The 18,202-nt window shown below is 54.1% G+C and overlaps 1 protein-coding gene across 5 annotated transcripts in view; it reads right to left on the bottom strand.

Moving 5' to 3' along the window:
• Positions 1–414: 414 nt before the first annotated feature.
• The window catches only part of ATOSB (atos homolog B), a 41,645-nt gene continuing 23,857 nt past the window's right edge, over positions 415–18,202 (bottom strand). For all 5 annotated transcript variants that reach the window (XM_066616104.1, XM_066616102.1, XM_066616103.1 and 2 more), the window contains 7 exons: positions 16,283–17,367; positions 14,844–14,905; positions 14,558–14,663; positions 4,930–5,088; positions 4,407–4,475; positions 3,955–4,145; positions 415–1,589 (listed from right to left, as the gene is read on the bottom strand). In XM_066616104.1, coding sequence (XP_066472201.1) covers positions 1,436–1,589; positions 3,955–4,145; positions 4,407–4,475; positions 4,930–5,088; positions 14,558–14,663; positions 14,844–14,905; positions 16,283–17,281 — 1,740 coding nt within the window. In that variant the 5' untranslated portion in view covers positions 17,282–17,367 and the 3' untranslated portion in view covers positions 415–1,435. The remainder of the gene's footprint in view (positions 1,590–3,954; positions 4,146–4,406; positions 4,476–4,929; positions 5,089–14,557; positions 14,664–14,843; positions 14,906–16,282; positions 17,368–18,202) is intronic.

Genomic DNA, 18,202 nt, shown 5'->3' with positions numbered 1-18,202 from the left:
CTCCCTCTGGCGGAAGCGCCTCGCCGCCCGCGCCCACCGCCGGAAGTGCGGGCCGTCGAGCCGCTTCCTCCGGCACCAGCGACGAGGGACGCCAGAGCGGCTCGGGGTGCGGAGTCAGCGCCGGAAGTGCCCGGTCGCGGGCGGAGCGCACTCAAGGGCGGTCGCTGGCAGGCCCCTCGCGGGGAAAGCCCGCGGAGGTTGAAGTCCCAGCCGGCTTCCGCTCCCCTCCTCGAGGGCCCGCGGGAGCCGCCGCCTCCTCCCTGCACGGGCAGACGCGCTCTGTTCGGGGCTGAGCGAACTGGCAGGCGCGCGGCGGCCACGGAGCGCGTCCGGCCGCCGGCGCCGAAGCTTTGCGCTCGGAGCGCCTCTGCAGGCCGGCCGAGAAACAGACCCGCACACGAATGAAGACACCGCTTTGCTTCCAAACACCTTTATAGAACTTCTGCGAGACAGAAAGCAGCGCAGCCCTCCCGCCGCATGCGGTCAAGGCCAGCAGAGCCCGCTGCTGCGGGTGGAGGCGCGGCCAGGCCGCCTATCCGCCTCTGCAAACGGCGCCCGCCCGCACTCTGGGTCTCAGCAGCAATCACCGACAGCCTGCAGCCCCCTCCACCCCATAGCAGCGGCAAGGGGCAGAAGGGACGGCTGGCTGTAGCCGCGCTGAACCCAGCAGTTCTCCCAGGGCGAGCCTGAGTTCCCTCAGGGTCACAGCAGAACCTGATGCTTCCAGGGCGCTGCCTGTGCCAGCCCAGCAGCTGGGCCGAGTCAGGGCTCACTCTCAGGAAAGGGAACAGGCCCTGCAGAACAGGGTTGCAGGCAAATGTTTGAGCTGCACCCCCTGCTGAACCACAGTTCTGGGGTGCCAGTTCTTCTGCACGATCGCACACTGGCTCATTTCCTGCCTAAGCCCCACCCCAACCTTGGGAGAGGCCATGAACATCCCAGAGCACCATGCCCCCCCCCCCTGTCATGCATGTGCCTCAGGATTCAGGAAGTAGAAAGTCTAAACAGAACCCACCTGGGAAGCAGCTGCACACAGCCAGCTTCCCTCCCCCTCCCTCTAGCCCCTTGCCTCGCTCCTCAGCTTTGACATGTTCCACCCCTTTCCTCAGACACCCTGGGTCCCTTGTCATCTCTGTGCAGGGCCCAGCATCCCCACCACCACATTCCTTCAGCTTCTCCAGGTGCCTTACTCCGCCCGGTGCCCTCTTGCTGCTCAGCAAAGTCGCATAGGGCACAACCACTACTGCTGCTTTCAGATGCACTGCATTTTCGACCCCTTTCTCCACACCCAACAAAGACAATAAATAACAGAGAGGCTGTGGCAGTTTCGTCCCACCACCTCTTCAGTCAGCCTGGAGGGGGCCCTAATCGTTCCTGCTCCTCTTCAGCTGGCCAAAGTGCTCTGTCTAGGCCCAGCACCATCTTCCCCCGCCGCTCAGGTGCGTGGCGAGTAGCAGGGATTGCGTGGCAGTTCTGTGAAGGACTTTAGCTCATAGGGGATCCCCGAATCAATCTCGATGGACTTGCGCGAGAAGAGCAGGCGGATGTTGTCATGCAGGTAAATCTTCCCCGACTTGGAGCTGTGGAATCTAGGGAGGCAAAGATTTCAGGTTACTGAGCAGTAGGAAGATCTCCATAGGGGGTCAGCTCAGGTTAGGGAACAAAGACATTCTGCCAGATGGAGGGAGGAGAAGACAGACTTGATGTGACCTGTGGACTGACAGTATCGGGTCCTCTGAATGGAGAGAGAGTGCACCTTCTCAATATACACAATCTGGTCCCCAGGGAAGGCCAGTGGGGCAAGCCATCGCCACCTGCCCTCCCCAGCTAAGTAGTCATACATACCCAAAATGGTCCCTCTTTCCCACTGATATTCTGGAGAACAGTCACATAATTTTTTCTTCCCAGGCAGCAGCTTACCAGAGGCTAGTACAAATCTGACAGCCACAAGGGAAGGAACCTCACAGAAGCATGTGATCTGGTCATCTGCAGATGCGCTACACAAATACGGAGCCAGTGCAGGACAGATAATTCAGCTCCAGAGATCTCAACTTTCACCTGTTTTGAAAGCAAGCTTCAAGTCCTTAAGAGCACAGGGATTTTCTTGTCACCCCTGGCTACTACTCATGCGAAATCTCCAGTGAGAGGCAGCATACCTCTCAGTGGCAGAAGGGCAGAGCTTCCCCTGAAAATTCTGGTTCGTCACAGTGGAGAACAGAATGCTGGAACTGATGCACCTTTGATGAGATCTAGCAGTGCGGGCTCTGCTAATGTTCCAGTGCAAATGGGCAAGTGGCAATGAATGCCATGCTCTTCCCCTTTTTTGTCTCTGTTCCTCTAGTTTTGAACTTCGTATCACAACAGAAACTCTTGTACAGGTTCAGCAGCCTAGAATGCTGCCAAGGCATCCTTGGCAAGCAGCCTTTGAAACTCCATTTTGTAGCCCCACATGCATGTGTAGGCTGGGGAATTCCTTCATGTCTGGAGTACTGAAATTGGCATATGCATAGTGATTGGGCAGCCACACCCTCTAGGTCAGGGTGTCAAACCTAAAGCCCAGAGACCAGATGTGGCCTACAGAAGCTTTTCATTTGAACTCTCAGCTGCTGAGCTGTCACTGCTGAAAGGGCAGCCCATATGATAATGGGGCTCTTCCATATCTTGAAATATAATCAAGATTTGCATATTTTCTGTAGCTAGCAAGTTCCTAAGTGAGAAAAAAGTGCTTATTTCTGGTTATGACCTATTCAATGACATCACTTCCTGCCTAATGACATCACTTCTGGCCCTTAGCAGGCATCTTGAATGCAGTCTGGCCCGCTGTATGAAACGAGTTTGACACCCCTGTTCTAGGACAAGGGTTGGATGGAGTGACCCATGCAGGTCCCACTCCTCCCGCCAGGTAACTTGATGACATTATCCAAGCACTGGTATATAAGCATCAGCTTACAGGAAGTCCATGGTTCTTCTTTGCCAGTTGCCCATTTCTTGGGAGCTCAGAAAGGAGCATCCACTTGCTCACCCAAAAGTGCAAGGACTGGATTCCTTGAACAATGAAAGTAGCTTAATCGATTTTTGTCCAGCCCATAGCTGTACACATTTGGTCCCTGTTGCATATATGCAATGTTGGGCAGAAACAGCGTAAGCCAAGGACCGTTTTCTAGCTAGATCACATTAAGGCAGAGGTTTCCAAACTGTGGTGTCCTGGGCACCATCCAATGTCCCAAAAGGCCTCTTCTTACCGGCTCTGCAGATGCTGGGTCCATATATCGCACAATTCTCATCACAGCAGGGTGCCATGAGCACAGTAAGTTTGGGGACCACTGTGTTAAGGAATTACTTTATTTTCCTGGATGCTAACCAACTCCAGCCAGTGGGCAAACTTCATGAGTTGGGGGGGGGGTGTCCTGTAGCCCAAGCTCTTTGAGTAGCATCCCTGCTCCAGTGGCTGGGCATTAATGCTTACTGCATCCATTTGGTGAAAGTTTCTTTGTGCTTCCAGCCATGCTCAGGTATTTTCCAACAGCCGCTCATACTTTACCATCCCACCTTCCCTTTTTCTTAATACCCTTTTCTTTTGAACTTTTCATAAACTAGTTATATTTTGACCTTTGTCTGCCTAATCATCATGCATATTTACAGGTCACTTATAGGTAATTCAGTAGATTGTCACCTCTCTGCCCTGAAGGCACTACTGTGGGTTTGATTTTTAATAAGAACCCCTGGGATTCAGTGCTCTCCTGGGAGGGTTTTTATTTTTTTCCCCAGGTGATTCTTCTTTGCTTGGTCTCTGTAGCCTGGGATGGTGGCAGTGGATACAAACTACCAAGGTTTTTCCACGTTCAGCTGCTAGAAAACAGTGAGGGGTATGGATGCACTATGACCCTTGTTCAGCCTCCCCTCCCCTCCTTGTTGAGCCCTCCCCTCCCCTCCCCTCCCCCCTGCAGCCCTTACCTCAGGTGCATCAGATAGCACAGCACCCTCCTAGGCAGCTTCTCAAGGGCAGGGCTGGGTTCCTCCCCCTCCCCTACAGGCACCAGAAAGATGCGATGGCGCAGGAAGGTGACGTGGTTGGCAGGCATGTCGTGGAAGTCGTAGGTCACGAGGAACATCTTCACCACGGTCTTGTTCGGGTTGAATAAGGTCTGGAATGGCAGAGTGAATCAAGGCAAGGAAAGAGCCGGGTGAGGGGAGAAGATTGCTCTGTGGAGCTTTTATGATGGGCAACACACACAGAGCCTGAACTCTTCACCCCAGAGGTTTCCTCCCCCCCAGTTCCAAGCTGACCCAGCCTCCTCCTCCCTCCTCAATGCATGCACACACAACCCTTCCTCTCACTCCAATAACAGTAGCACAGGATCTGAGCCAAGCTGCCTGCCTGTCCCCTCAGGGTCCCTGTGACTCACCACTTGGATGGTGCCTGTCTTGGGGATGCTGTAACCCTTCTTTCCCAAGGTTTCCAGATCAATGACTCCCTAGAGCAGGGACAGAACACAAGATGAGCCGGAAGAGAGGCTTCAAGCAGACTCTTAACAGGGGCAAAACAAGCAAGAGGGGTTCAGAGAGGCAGCCCGGACTACCATGGCCAATTTGCCAGTCCCACTGCAGCCTATGGGGGCCTTGGATGGCAGCAATCCACACCATGGCCAGGTGTTCTAGAGCAAGTTCCGCAAGAGGGGATATGCTAGAGTAACAAACCCATTTTCTCATCCAGCTGCCCTGTGGCAAACTGTTGGTGCAAAGAGTGGAGGCCAGCAGAGACAGTGCAGACAAGGGAAGAGTCCCAGGCCTCGCTCCTGGAAACCTTTTGGAACAGAAAGCTTGGGACTCCTCTCTACCCCCCCCCCCACCAAAGCAAAGAGACAACATTCTGATGGAGATCTACTTGCTCCTCCCCCCACCCCACCCCCCTCAGCATGAGCCACATACCAGGAAGGGTGAAGGAGCACTGTGCTCTGCGATGTCGAAGTAGGTGACCTCCACAGGCAGCGTGGCGTGCTGCGGGCAGTAGGAGCCACTGGCTCCAATCTCTGCAGTGAAGCCCTCAATCCGGCCTGATGGTGGGAAGCGCCCCTTCAGCATGGATTCCTGCATGGAGAAGGAAAGCAGGTTCCTCTCAATCAAGAGAAAGCCTCCTCTGCCCACACAGATGGCCCCAGGAAATGAGGTAGGCTCACAAGGATCCCCTCTGGCCATCCAGGGAGATGCAGGCCTCTGCTGACCCCACCCCCACCCCACTCCTGCTGATACACCTTAGCAGCCTTCTCCCACGAGAACCATAAAACCCCTGCTGCAGCTCCTGCACCTTTTGAGCGCAGCAGGGGAGAGAACCATGAAGAAGCCCCTTGACTCATTTGTGAATTACACAATCTTCCTCCACCACCCCCCATTGTTCAGTGGCGACTGGGCCGGTTTACTCGTTTGCCCCTGCCAAGGCTGGTCCAGAGCAGCACCGGGGGCTGAACTCCTGAATGCCTCCTGGGCTTGCCTGCGACCTGAAGATCTCTCAGGCCAAGGCAGCAGAGCCACCCTATTCTGTCATGTACTTGCAGGAAAAGGGGAGGGTGGCAGGCGTGGTCCACTCCCTGCTATTGTGCCAAAAGGAAGCTGGTGGCAAGTGGTGACCGACCACTAGCGTTGGGAGAGAGAAGGCCTGCTTCCCCAGACACTCAGGAGGCACAAAGGGGGCTTAGTGGAGAGGGAGCAGCAAGCACACATCCCAAGGCCTGCAATGAACATGGGTGCTAGGTGTACTGGGCCAGCACTCGCCTCCCCGTGGTCAGACAGCTGCTCTGTCCACAATGGCCAGGCTCACATCCTGGGGGCTGGGGATAAGAATAGGCCCTCAGTTTGGCTGTACTTGTAAGAGGCGACTAAACAGCCACTGGGTAGATGGGACTCGTTAGCCTGGGAAGGCAGCTCATCTGAGAGAAGGAAAACTCTGATCCCAAACCTCCACTGCCTTGTGGCTACATCCAGTTATGAAAAAGGCTTCAGGAGTCAACATCGAGGCAAAATCCAGAGCCGGAGTCCCTGAGGCAGTTCATGGCTGAACACAGTCACGTTCTGGCAACTCCTGCGACGCCGCTGGAACCAACCGTATTGGCCTCTGCCTTTCCATTGGACCATTTCAGCGACATGGAGAGAGGGGATTTGCTGCATGGGTAACAGCCTATCCTCCATACCTACTTTACCCAGGCTTCGCGCACTGGAGAGGACACTCTGTTCCAGAACCACCATTCAGAGCGTGACACCATAGTCTTCTGAGACTGAAGGATGCCAACACATCCTGCAACCAAGGACTAGTTGGGTGTCAAGATCTCTGACACAACATGCCAAGGAAACAAGCCTTAGCAGGAGGAAAAGTTCATTACGGGTTACAAGTCATAGTAGGTATGTGCAAGCTCTTGGTTTTAGTGGCAGGCTGCCTCTGATTGCCAGATGCAGGGGAGGACACCAGGACACAGGTTGTGTCTGTTGTCTTGTGTGCTCCCTGGGGCATCTGGTGGACCACTTGAGATACAGGAAGCTGGACTAGATGGGCCTTTGGCCTGATGCAGCAGGGTTCTTCTTATGTTTTTATGCCAACAGCAGGAAGGTCTCCATACTTGGCCGAGGAGAGGGGAGAGGAAGAGTCCCCTTCCTCACCCCCACCCCAGAGGCCAATGCATCTGGGACAGCTCCAGTGGCAGCAGGACATCTGCCAAGTTGGGAGGAATGCCCCCTGCCACCCCACCCACCGGGTAATGGGGAAGGGGCACAGGGTACACACAAACACAGGGCCCTCAACTTCCTCCCCCCAGGACCCTGAAGCTGACCCTGAGCTGGTGGAGGATCACAATGGCTGAGAAGCAATTCCGGGACACAACATGGCTCTTGTTCCCAGAGCCACACTGCCCTTCTGTGCTTGTAGAGTCCACAGCATCCACAATGGATGAGCCACCAGGGCTATGGAAAACTCCAGTCTGGATATTATTATTATTATTAACAGTATTTATATACCGCTTTTCAACTAAAAGTTCACAAAGCGGTTTACAGAGAAAAATCAAATAACTAAATGGCTCCCTGTCCCAAAAGGGCTCACAATCTAAAAAAAAAATACCGAATCCTTTTTCCCCTCCAGATTCAGAGCTGAAAAGAATGCTGCTGCCTTTGTTCTGGGTGCCAGAAAGGAAATAGCTGGGCCCCCTCCAGGCCCTCTTGTGCCAGCACCAGGCTTCAGAACCCCAGCTTCATCAGGCTGCTGCCTTGGACACCCCAAGGAGACTGCTGTGCTTTGGTCAAAGTGGACCATGAACCTCTTGTCTGGAGGCCACCCTCTAAAGAAAAGCAGGCGACTGGCATGGCTTGGGGCCATCCTGCCTTTTCCTTCACAGGTTGGACTACACTGACAGCTCCACGGCTGATTACCCTAAAGGGGCTGATTACACCCCTTCACCCCCAGGCACCCAAAAGTCTTCCACAACCTCAAGACACCTGCAGGTGGTGGTGAGGTCTGCAGATAGGCTCAATAGAATTATGAAGACCATGTTAAAGAAGACAGTGGCAGATCTTCCATCCCATTGGGATTTACATCGAGGTTTCATGATCCAGAAAACACGCTTGAGATGAGGCAGTGGATATGACAGCAAGAGCTTGGGGGCTTCCCCACTGGGGCATCTGACTAGCCAGTTTGGTAAACTGCTGGCTGTGATCCAGCAGGGCTCTTCAGATGTTCTTAAAGAAAGGGCCCTGAAGCTCCTCAGACCTACCTTCACTCTGTGACTCTGCAGGTCAGACTGCAGGAGGCAGCCATGACATTCCAGAGATGGGTGGACTGTGTGCTGGAATCGCCCCTGGGAAATTGCCCTCACACATGCTGACACACAGTTTTCCATGTCACATGGGAAGAACACCTCTGTCAGGTTTTCATGACCTTGAAGCAGAGGGACTTAAGACAATCCCAAAACAGCTCAGCAGCTGCCCTGGAACTAGAGCAATTGGCACTGTGGTGGGGCAGGGCCCTCTCCACCCATGGCTGGGCAAGGTATCCTCCTTGGGAGCCACACCATCTGTGCATACAGATAACAAAGGTCCTTGGCCTGATGTTCCTTTCAGATGATTCATGCCCAAGTTCACAGCAGCTGCTGGTTCTCTAACTGACCAGCTACAGAAAGCCCAACTGATGTTTGCAGTGGGACAGGTGAGTGAGTCTTGCAACACATCAGCACTGTTGGGTTCTCCAGAGCCCTGCTCTTCAGCAGCTTTTTGGCTCATAGACAAATATGTCCAGCACCAGCTTCAGGGTGACCCAGGAATAAGACAGGCAGGAGCACCCCATTACCTGCATGTCACAAACTCAACTTGCAAGGCAGCACAGCTCAGCCACTAAGAAAGAGGTTTAGGCAGTCTGCACTCTGCAATATGACCTGACTGACAAACCTTTGCTTTGGTGTATCCTTCCAACAGATGCTGGAATGACAGTCCATAACTGGGTGGTCTCCCTCCCTCCAGGTTCCATGTACAATGGCAGAAGGGTCTCCTGGCCCGGGGGGGGGGGTCTGGCAATGCTGTGCTTGCTTTGGCAGTGGCATTGCCCTGGGGCAGAAGGTCTGGTCTAGAGGTCAAAGCCTCTGTTAGCCCGAAGATAACATCTGAAGGTCGCTGGCAGCTCTGTGAATGGCAACACCTTGAAGCAGCTGACAAGCTGAGCTGAGTTATTCCACCTGCTCTTTGGTGTGAGCGTCTTGGCTGCCCTTCATGTGAGAGATGAAGGAACTGCTTGTCAGCCAGTGTGGGAGGCAACTGGGGACCAGAAGTGACACCAGACTGTGAAAGATCTATCTGAAATGTTGTGTGGTTCTTGAAAGACAGAACCTTTCTGTTATTGTAAAAATCTCCTCCGGGGTTTGGTGGAAAAGGAAAGCCTGACTATGTGAACCACCTTGAATAAAGTCAGAGGAGTAATTCGATGACCAGAAAGGCGGTATATAAATACCAGTATTATTATTATTAATCACTGGCATCCTTCAGACTCAGAAGAGTATGGAGGTAGGGCCAACAAAAAGGTGGTTGGAGCTCCACAAGCACAGGGATCCAGTCCCCAGCCACTACTTGCTGAGCTGTGACAGGATCCTCATACACACTAGTGTGACTGGTTGTAAACCTGCATCACAATTGTACTCTGTTTGGAAAACTGGTTTGCACATAAATAGGTTTAATACCCCAGAAACAGAAGGGTTTGATCAAGGGAAATAGGTCTCAGGAAACCCTAAATACCACCTTGCATCTATGTTTATGCAGTAGAGGGAATGATCCCCTGAAGTGTGGTGGGCAGCTGGTGTGTGTGCGCGTGTGCGCGCGCGCTGTCTGTTCTTAATAGAACATGACAATGGCAGAAATGGGGTCTGAGATGAAAGAGCAAGACAGATAGATCTCAGCTCCAGGAGACTGATGCTTTGAAACATCTCCTGAGAGGAATAATGACCCTGAATCACTCTGCCATTTAGCTGGGCCCTCCAACCAAATATGCTGGTCAGGCTTACTTGTTGCCAGTCCTGAAGACTCACCCCTTGGACAGCTGTCCATTGTACACCCACCACTGCAAATCTCTGGTCAGGGGTGGTGGAGTCAGAGGGTGGAAGTGGCATCTCCTCTCTATCTTCTTGAGTGGGACCAGAGACACTCCTGAAGAGTTCTGGTGTGGAATTGGGTCTAGTTGACCAGCTCGTGACAGAACCAACATTCATAGCAGGTGGACCAGCGTCATGATATCTGCCTACTTGACTGAGAATCTGGAGGATTGTGGCTGTGACCCTCTGTTGGCAAAAAGGCATGGAAAATGTGGGTACTGAAAAATACTCTCAGGTGTTCCAGTATCTGGATGGGAACCAGTGAACTGTTTGACTGAATTATCACAAAACCATGAGTTTGCAGGCAGAGCACCAACTGGTGCATGTTGAGCTCTGCTTGCTCCCTGGACGACACCTTTATTTAAAAGTCATCCAGGTGAGGGAAAAGAAACAGTCCCCTGTGCCTGAGATGCTCCGAAAGTACCACTAACACTTTGGTGAACCCCCTTGGGGAGGTCATTAACCCAAAGGGAAAGGCACAGTACTGAAAGTGCAAGGATTTGTAGGAGACCTCAGATACCTTCTGTGATTTTACAAAAACAGTTCAACCACCTTAGATCTAGGATGCCATGCCTCTCTTCATTCTGCTTCAGCACTGGAAAGAGCACCAAGTAAACCCTGGTACCTCTCTCAGCAGAGGGAACTGCCTCTATCGCCCCAATATGAGGTAGATGGTAAATGGCTGCTAGGATAGCTGCATGTTTATTTGCATCCCTTGATTTTGAGATCTGCCAGAACCTGTCCTTTGGTTTCCTTACAAATTCCAAGGAATAGTCTTTGGAGACATGTCTCCAGGAACCATGCAACCACTGTTGTGTTGTACCAGGTCTGCACATAATTCTGAAACCTAGCCTGCATCTTGGGTGAGAAACCCCTATGCGTGTCATCGTGCCAACCTGTCTCTAGCTTCATTCCCTGCCTTGGAAGAATGGGAATGCTGGAACTTTCTGTGGAAGTTCCCAGATTTGTGTCACTTGGGGTTGAATTTGGACAGCTCTCTGTTCCTTCTTTCAAGAAGAAAGGGGCGAAAGCTCTAGTTGGCTTTAGTCTTCCCTGTCTTGGAAACTGTGGGAAGTGCTCTGTTCTTGTCCTTGTTTCAATGAGAACAAGGTCTAATGCTTGCCAAATAACTTAGATCTGGAGAACAGAGTCCCCAGTAATCTACTTTGAGATTGCACAGCCACAAATTTCTTATGGCCACCACACTAGAGGTGGTAGCTCTAGAAGAAATAGTCAGCTGAGAAAGCAGCTGGCAAGGATACCTTTTCCAAAGTGCATTGATTGCTTTGGATAAGGTGGTGTTCCTCCTCCCAGAAATTGGTGACTCTGGAGAAAAACAAATTGGCTTCTGAGGCTCTGAGAGCAAACAAAATAGTTTAGAAAGCTCTCTTCAGCTACGCCTCAAGACATTTGTTGCATGGGACACAAGGGCCATGTTGCCCATCTGAAGGGATCACGGCCTGAGAAGACAGTGCTGCAACAGGTGCATCCATTCACTGATGGTACCTTGAGTTTATCTAAGATTCCCTTAGGAAGAGAACAAAACTTACTCATGTGTTTGGTGTCTCACTAGCTGTGCAGTGAGGAGGACCACTCCATCTCCATCATTTTAGGATGGGTTCTGGAAAAAGGCATCTCTGCTGACCTCAGTGGACCCTGAGGAAAGAGACCTTCTGGAGAAAGAAGTTGCAGCACTGGCTCTCATTTTGAGGCTTTAAGGCTCAATGGCTTAATAACCTTATCAAATATCCTGGAAAAAACTCCCTCTCTAAAGAGGTTTTTTCCACTGATGTGAGCTTCCGCACTATCCACATCCTCACCATTTTTTTTTGTCCTTTACTGAGGAATGGGCAACTCTGAATCTGAGTCAGATTGGCCTGAACATTGTGAAGGAGAGCTGGAAGGGACAGGGTTGGCGCCCACTGAGGTAAAAGCAGACCTGATGCTTGTGAGCGTTGGGCAGGCTCTGGGCGCTCATGGAGAGTCCTGCCGATTGCCCCAGACACTGTAATAGTGCCTTAATGGAGGGGTCTGCCTCTGTTGCTCAACCTGCCGCCACCTCAGAAAGGTGTGGACCAGGCACTGTCAGCCCCAACTGCTGAGGTAAAAAAAATGGCGCCTGCTAAGGTAGAAGTAGACCTGATGCTTGTGAGCATTGGGCAGGCTCTGGGCGCTCATGGAGAGTCCTGCCGATTGCCCCAGACACTGTAATAGTGCCTTGATGGAGGGGTCTGCCTCTGTTGCTCAACCTGCCGCCACCTCAGAAAGGTGTGGACCAGGCACTGTCAGCCCCAACTGCTGAGGTAAAAAAAATGGCGCCTGCTAAGGTAGAAGTAGACCTGATGCTTGTGAGCATTGGGCAGGCTCTGGGCGCTCATGGAGAGTCCTGCCGATTGCCCCAGACACTGTAATAGTGCCTTGATGGAGGGGTCTGCCTCTGTTGCTCAACCTGCCGCCACCTCAGAAAGGTGTGGACCAGGCACTGTCAGCCCCAACTGCTGAGGTAAAAAAAATGGCGCCTGCTAAGGTAGAAGTAGACCTGATGCTTGTGAGCATTGGGCAGGCTCTGGGCGCTCATGGAGAGTCCTGCCGATTGCCCCAGACACTGTAATAGTGCCTTGATGGAGGGGTCTGCCTCTGTTGCTCAACCTGCCGCCACCTCAGAAAGGTGTGGACCAGGCACTGTCAGCCCCAACTGCTGAGGTAAAAAAAATGGCGCCTGCTAAGGTAGAAGTAGACCTGATGCTTGTGAGCATTGGGCAGGCTCTGGGCGCTCATGGAGAGTCCTGCCGATTGCCCCAGACACTGTAATAGTGCCTTGATGGAGGGGTCTGCCTCTGTTGCTCAACCTGCCGCCACCTCAGAAAGGTGTGGACCAGGCACTGTCAGCCCCAACTGCTGAGGTAAAAAAAATGGCGCCTGCTAAGGTAAAAGTAGACCTGATGCTTGTGAGCGTTGGGCAGGCTCTGGGCGCTCATGGAGAGTCCTGCCTGATCGCCCCCAAACACTGCAATAGCGCCGGGTCGATCCAGGGGTCTGCTGCTCACCCCCAAACCTGCTGCCACCTCGGAGAGGCGCAGACCAGGCGCTGCCAGCCCAAGCAGCCAGTTCCCTCACAGCGGGAGACAGGCTGAAAAAAGCGGCAGTTAATGTTTCTGCTGTGGAGAGAGCCAGGCTTCAGCCGCATCTGTCAGGCAAAGACGCTCCTCTCTCTCCGGAACTCAATGGACCCGACCCGCTGAGGAGGGAGTCAAGACGGGCTAAAGAGAACCATTTTCCCTTTGCTTTGAAATAGCTGAGGAGCAGCTCCAAAAGATGGTCGAACTCCAGCAAGGCAGGGACGGTTTGGGGACTGGATCCCTGTGCCTGTGGAGCTCTGCCCGCCTTTCCGTTGGCCCTGCCTCTGGTCCACTAAAATTGAGTGTTGGGAGAGTTAGAACAGACAAGAGAAAATATTTCTTTACTCAGCGTGTGGTTGGTCTGTGGAACTCCTTGCCACAGGATGTGGTGATGGCATCTGACCTGGACGCCTTTAAAAGGGGATTGGACAAGTTTCTGGAGGAAAAATCCATTACAGGGTACAAGCCATGATGTGTATATGCAACCTCCTGATTTTAGAAATGGGCTATGTCAGAAGGCCAGATGCACCAGGATGAGGTCGCTTGTTATGTGGTGTGCTCCCTGGGGCATTTGGTGGGCCACTGTGAGATACAGGAAGCTGGACTAGATGGGCCTATGGCCTGATCCAGTGGGGCTGTTCTTATGTCAATCCCAGTGGTGAGGATGTCCCCGCCTCCACCAGGGCAAGACAACTGTGGAAGCAAACGTAATTGATGTGTCGTCATCCCTGCCCCTCCATCTTGAGAACAGGAGCTGACTCTGGGCAATCTAGAGGCTTATTCAGAATGAATCCTCCACTTCTGATCAATCAAGCAGGACCTGCAACACCGGACAGGCTGGTGGGGCAACTGCACCTCTGTGTAGGGAGCATCACCACAAATTAGGTCTTGAAAAATGCAACACCCTGGTCTGGCCCAATCCAGCAAGGACATCATCATGATCCTCCACAACAAGAGAACCAGAGGCAGCACCTCCACTGCATGGAAAGGGCACAGGAGGATGCAGCCCCATGTTTCCCGCAGGGCGCCCCCAGCAATTCACACTCTTGTGTAAGCCAAGAAGAACTTCCAGGGCTATTCAGTAATGCAGGGCCATGCCAGACCTCTGTGGCTGGTCACCCTTGGTTTGTAAAGTTTAGAGCAGGGCTTTTCAAACTGGGGCATCGAGACGCCCCAGGCTGAGGGCCCTGGCCTCTGCACCCTTAAGGGGCAGGGGCAGCGAGGAGGAGGAGGCAGCAACACGATCCCCTGGATCGCATCGCTCAGGGGGCTGCAGGGGCTTGGCTGGACTTACCAGAGCCTCCTGCAGCCTCCCGGGCGTGCAGGGATCCCTGTGTGACTGTCTGCAGGGCCCTCCAATGTTCCAAAAGTGAAAATGGAGCAATCACGCCCTGCCACTGCAGAACCGGAAGTGGAGTGCCATCGCTCCACTTTCACTTCTTAAGCTTCAGGGAGCCCTGTAGTCTGTTGCGCAGGGCTCCCCGCACCCCCAGGAGGCTGCAGGAGGCTCTGGTAAGTCCAGCCAAGCCCCTGCAGCCCCCTTCTCCCACCCCTGCAATGACTTACAGCTGCTCAAACTCTCCCAGAGAGTTTGAAAACCACTGGCTTAGAGTTCTTTCCCCTGTCTCAGCTTGCACAGAAGTAGGGGCCCAACACTAACACTCACCTGTCCTTCCCCCCTTGCTTCCTTTAGAATACAGCCCCACCTACAAAGGCACGCCCCCTCCCATCAGGCAAAAAGTGGAGACTCTCCACCAAGCCCCCCCCCATCAGCCTCACAGCTGATAAGTTAATCCTCTAGTTCTGATCTAGGGTAGGCTTTGTTACCTCAAAGTTTCCCAGCAGGGCACGGCTGGTGGAGGTTGTGGCCCAGGGGATGGGGGGAGATCTGCTGCCTGCTGGGCTCCTGCGGAGGCTGCTGCGGAGATGTCTCCTGTCGGGGCAGAAGGCTGGTGTCAGTGGGCATGCCCAACCCCACCTCACATGTGACACAGATCCCAGACTGCGCACTCTCATCTTCCTTGCAAGCCAGCATCTCCTTGGGAGACCCCAGGATAGGTCACTTGTGGGTCACGCACTAGCAGGCAGGAGGGGAATCGAGGGGCAAACTCACTGTTTGAGACGCAGCCCAGCCTTCAGCTGGCGAGCAGCGGTCGCACTGTGGTTCACCGAGCCCTGCAGCAGTGAAGACACAAGAGGAAGGGGGCTCAGAACCTGATTCTCCCCACATATATGCAGCTCCTGATGACCCAGCTGCCCTCTCAGCAGATTCTCTCACACTCACAGAGAGAGGGAGAGAGAGAGAGAAGCTCTCACCTCTGACTAAAATGAACAGCTGGGAGCCTCTCCAAGCCCCTGTCTTGGACCGGGGCAAATACAACAGGATGGTGGGCGGCCTAAGGTGAGCTCCACAAGAGCGTCAGTCATACAAGTGCTACCAGAGACTTTGTCGCAGGCACAGGACTCTGGTCAGTGGGATGCCCCCTGGTCATTTTTCTATGTCCAGCTACTACCAGTGTCTGAAGAGATAACTGGCATATTCAACCTGTCCCACCAGTCTTTGGAGACACAGACCTTCTAGAAGCAGCACAACGGGGCATCCTGTGTGGCAGCAGACCCAACCATGGTCAGGACTGGAGAAGGGAGTGGCAGGCAGAGAGCAAACCCCAGGCCTGGATGGAGCCCCACCACAGTACCAGCTCTTTCAGCTGGCTGGGTCATTGGGGGTGAGGGTCACATGCTCAGCAAGCAGGCAGACCTTCCTAGCACCAGGAAGAAAAGAGGCCTGCAGATTTCAGAAGGGACAGGTGTGGCCCAAACCTGACAAGGCAGGACTGGAGCTATTCCCCAGCTGAGAAGGACCAAAGGGGCCTCTCTCAACACACACCCCACATTAAAGAGCTGCATAGCCAGGAGCAGGCTGAGCTCCACTGTGCCAATGTCATCCCTGTGCTGGAGCTCAGTCTGCCCCCACCCCACCCCCCACCACCAGGTGGGAACAAGAAAGGAGAGCACCTCCAGGCATCTGAAGTGCCAGTATCAGGTGCACAAGTGCATTCCAGGGAAAGCCAATACTTTTGCAGCTCTGCTCCAGAAATTGGCAGTACAGGTGCCACAACTGCAACACTCCAAAGGAGAATGAGAAGGAACACAGTTCTGGACACTTCAGGCCACTGGCACTCATTCCAGAATTCTGCAGTGGATTCCACCCTCCCACACACACACTTTCAGGGAGCTATGTTTACAGCACCACCAACATCACAAACAACTCAGGGCATTGCCTCTGTTCCAGGGTCCAGCACTAGACACCCACCTCCACCAGCCTCTCGAACTTACAACATGGACCTTCAACCAGTGAGAGTAGTCACCCAAGACTAATGAGTGGAGCAGGCACTTTGTGATAAAATGTATAAGAGGAAGAATCCAAGATTTTTTTCCCCCTTGCAGCCAAGCCCCCTCTCCCATCCACCCGTCTCAAGAGAGCTCTACTGGCTAGCCACTGACCAGCGCATGCCTACTCCATTTCTCAGAGCAAACGGACCACATTCTTACCTTGGCTGCGGGAAGGAGGTGGTTCCAGAAGGGGGCACCCTTGGCATCGGTGCTGCGGCAGGAAGCTGGCACAGCAGAGCACGGCAGAGCCCTCTTCTTCCTCACTGGCGAGAGACACTCATCCTCGGAGCCCGTGTCCATTGCCCCCTCAACTGAGGGCAGCAGCTTCCGCTTGGCCGGACAGCTGATTGTGCTACCCCCCAGGAGCCGGGCACTAGAGCAGGGGGTCTTTTCAGAGGGGCCAAGCCCAGTGGCATCAGAGCACTGGGCAACCAGGGGAGTGCTGGGGTCCATATGCCCGCTGCCTACCAGCGGCTCATCCAGCGAGGATCGATGTGCAAGTCTGTGCAAACCAGGATCAGGTTGGAGCTTTCGGCAGCCGCCCCTCTCGTCCTGCCAGCCCCCGTTCTCCTCTTCTTGCCTCCTGGCAGGGCTCAAGTCCATAGGACAGTCCCCCCACAGGGTGGAGGCCCCGTCTCTCGTGTGCAAAGTGCTGCAAGGTGTGTGCGGCGCCTGTGTGGTGCTCCCTCGGACCCTGGAAGGTGCAGGCTCCCAGCCCCCACAGTGGGTGGAGCTCCCCTCCTGGCGGTGCTCAAACACCCGTAGGCCACTGTGGGAGAAGTGCTGGGCAGCACCCCCAAGGGACAGCTCATCCACCAGAAGCCCATCTTCAATAGCTGCATCCCCCTCCCAGTGCCCTCTCTTGGCAGCCCACTCGCCCTCAGCCCCCCTCTGCGGCTCTGGGCAGGCCCGCTTGATGGGCTGCCGTCCGGGGGCTCTCTGCTCTGGAGGGTGGGAGCATCCAGCCGGTGGGGAGAAGATGGAGACCTGATACACTTTCTGGCACGTCAGCTCTGGAGGGCCACAGCCCATCAGGACCCCCCGGTGTCGATGCCAGGGATGGGGCTCAGCGTCGTCGTCATCGTCCTCCTCCTCCGCCTGGCACGTGCCTGTGCCGCACTCCTGGGGGAGGGCTGCCTCGGCATTGAGGTGACGCATGGGGCGTGGGGGGGCAGGCGCTAAAGTGCCACAAGGTTCAAGGGTTCGGATGAGCCCCCGCTACAAAGTGTGCTGCATGGCCACATCTGAAGGAAGGAGAAGAAGAACAAGGCCAGAGGCTCAGTGTCAGAGACGTTCCCCAGAAACCCCCCATCCCCCTTTCCTCTACGGCCAAGTCTCACCCAGACACGGTCACACCTGGCCCTGCCGGGTCTGCTTCAAGCACTGCTTTACATCTCTGTACACTGTGACTCCAGGATGAGAAGCCCAGTCTCAGTCAGGATCACAGCACCAGGGGTGGGGTAACCTTCCCCCTCCCACACAGTGCTTCCCTCATGAAAACTGCCCCCCCCAAGCTCCCATTTCTTCAGGGAGGAAAACAGGCATGTTTCTCCTCTCAGGGCAAATTACAACTTTGGGTGGGCAACTTTCATCAGCAAAATAGTACATGGGGGAAAGACTTATAAATCCCATCCCTTGGGCCAGATCTGCTTCCCTTCCCCTGCCCCATCCATGCACCTCCACTGTCACATGCAGCAGGGTCCACACACCTGGCATTCTGAGGTGTCAGCAATGCCTTGCCTGGCTCCCAGGTGACTCAGGGGCCTGGATTTTTCTAGCCTGTCCGCAGTAAGAGCAGTCACCTGCTGCTGTCAGGCTACCCATACTGCTCCCTTCCAATTAACAGTATTTTATATACCGCTTTTCAACTAAAAGTTCAATGAAAGGCCTGCTAGCACACAGGCACAGCAGACAACCCCCCCCCCCCCAGCTGGGCTCCCTACTTTGATCCCCAACAAACCAAACCCAGGACCAGACTGACGAACGCTCTGGGCAGGCAGAGCAGGAGCCGCCTGGCCAAGGGGCAGCATCAGCACCTCAGCAGGCCACCCCCTGACTCGAGGCTCTTGCTGGAGCAAG

The sequence above is a fragment of the Tiliqua scincoides genome, chromosome 2, assembly GCF_035046505.1.
Source record: "Tiliqua scincoides isolate rTilSci1 chromosome 2, rTilSci1.hap2, whole genome shotgun sequence".
Classification (NCBI taxonomy): Eukaryota; Metazoa; Chordata; class Lepidosauria; order Squamata; family Scincidae; genus Tiliqua; species Tiliqua scincoides.
The sequence above is the reverse complement of the archived record's forward strand: the minus strand, read 5'-3'. Positions and strand labels throughout refer to the sequence as shown.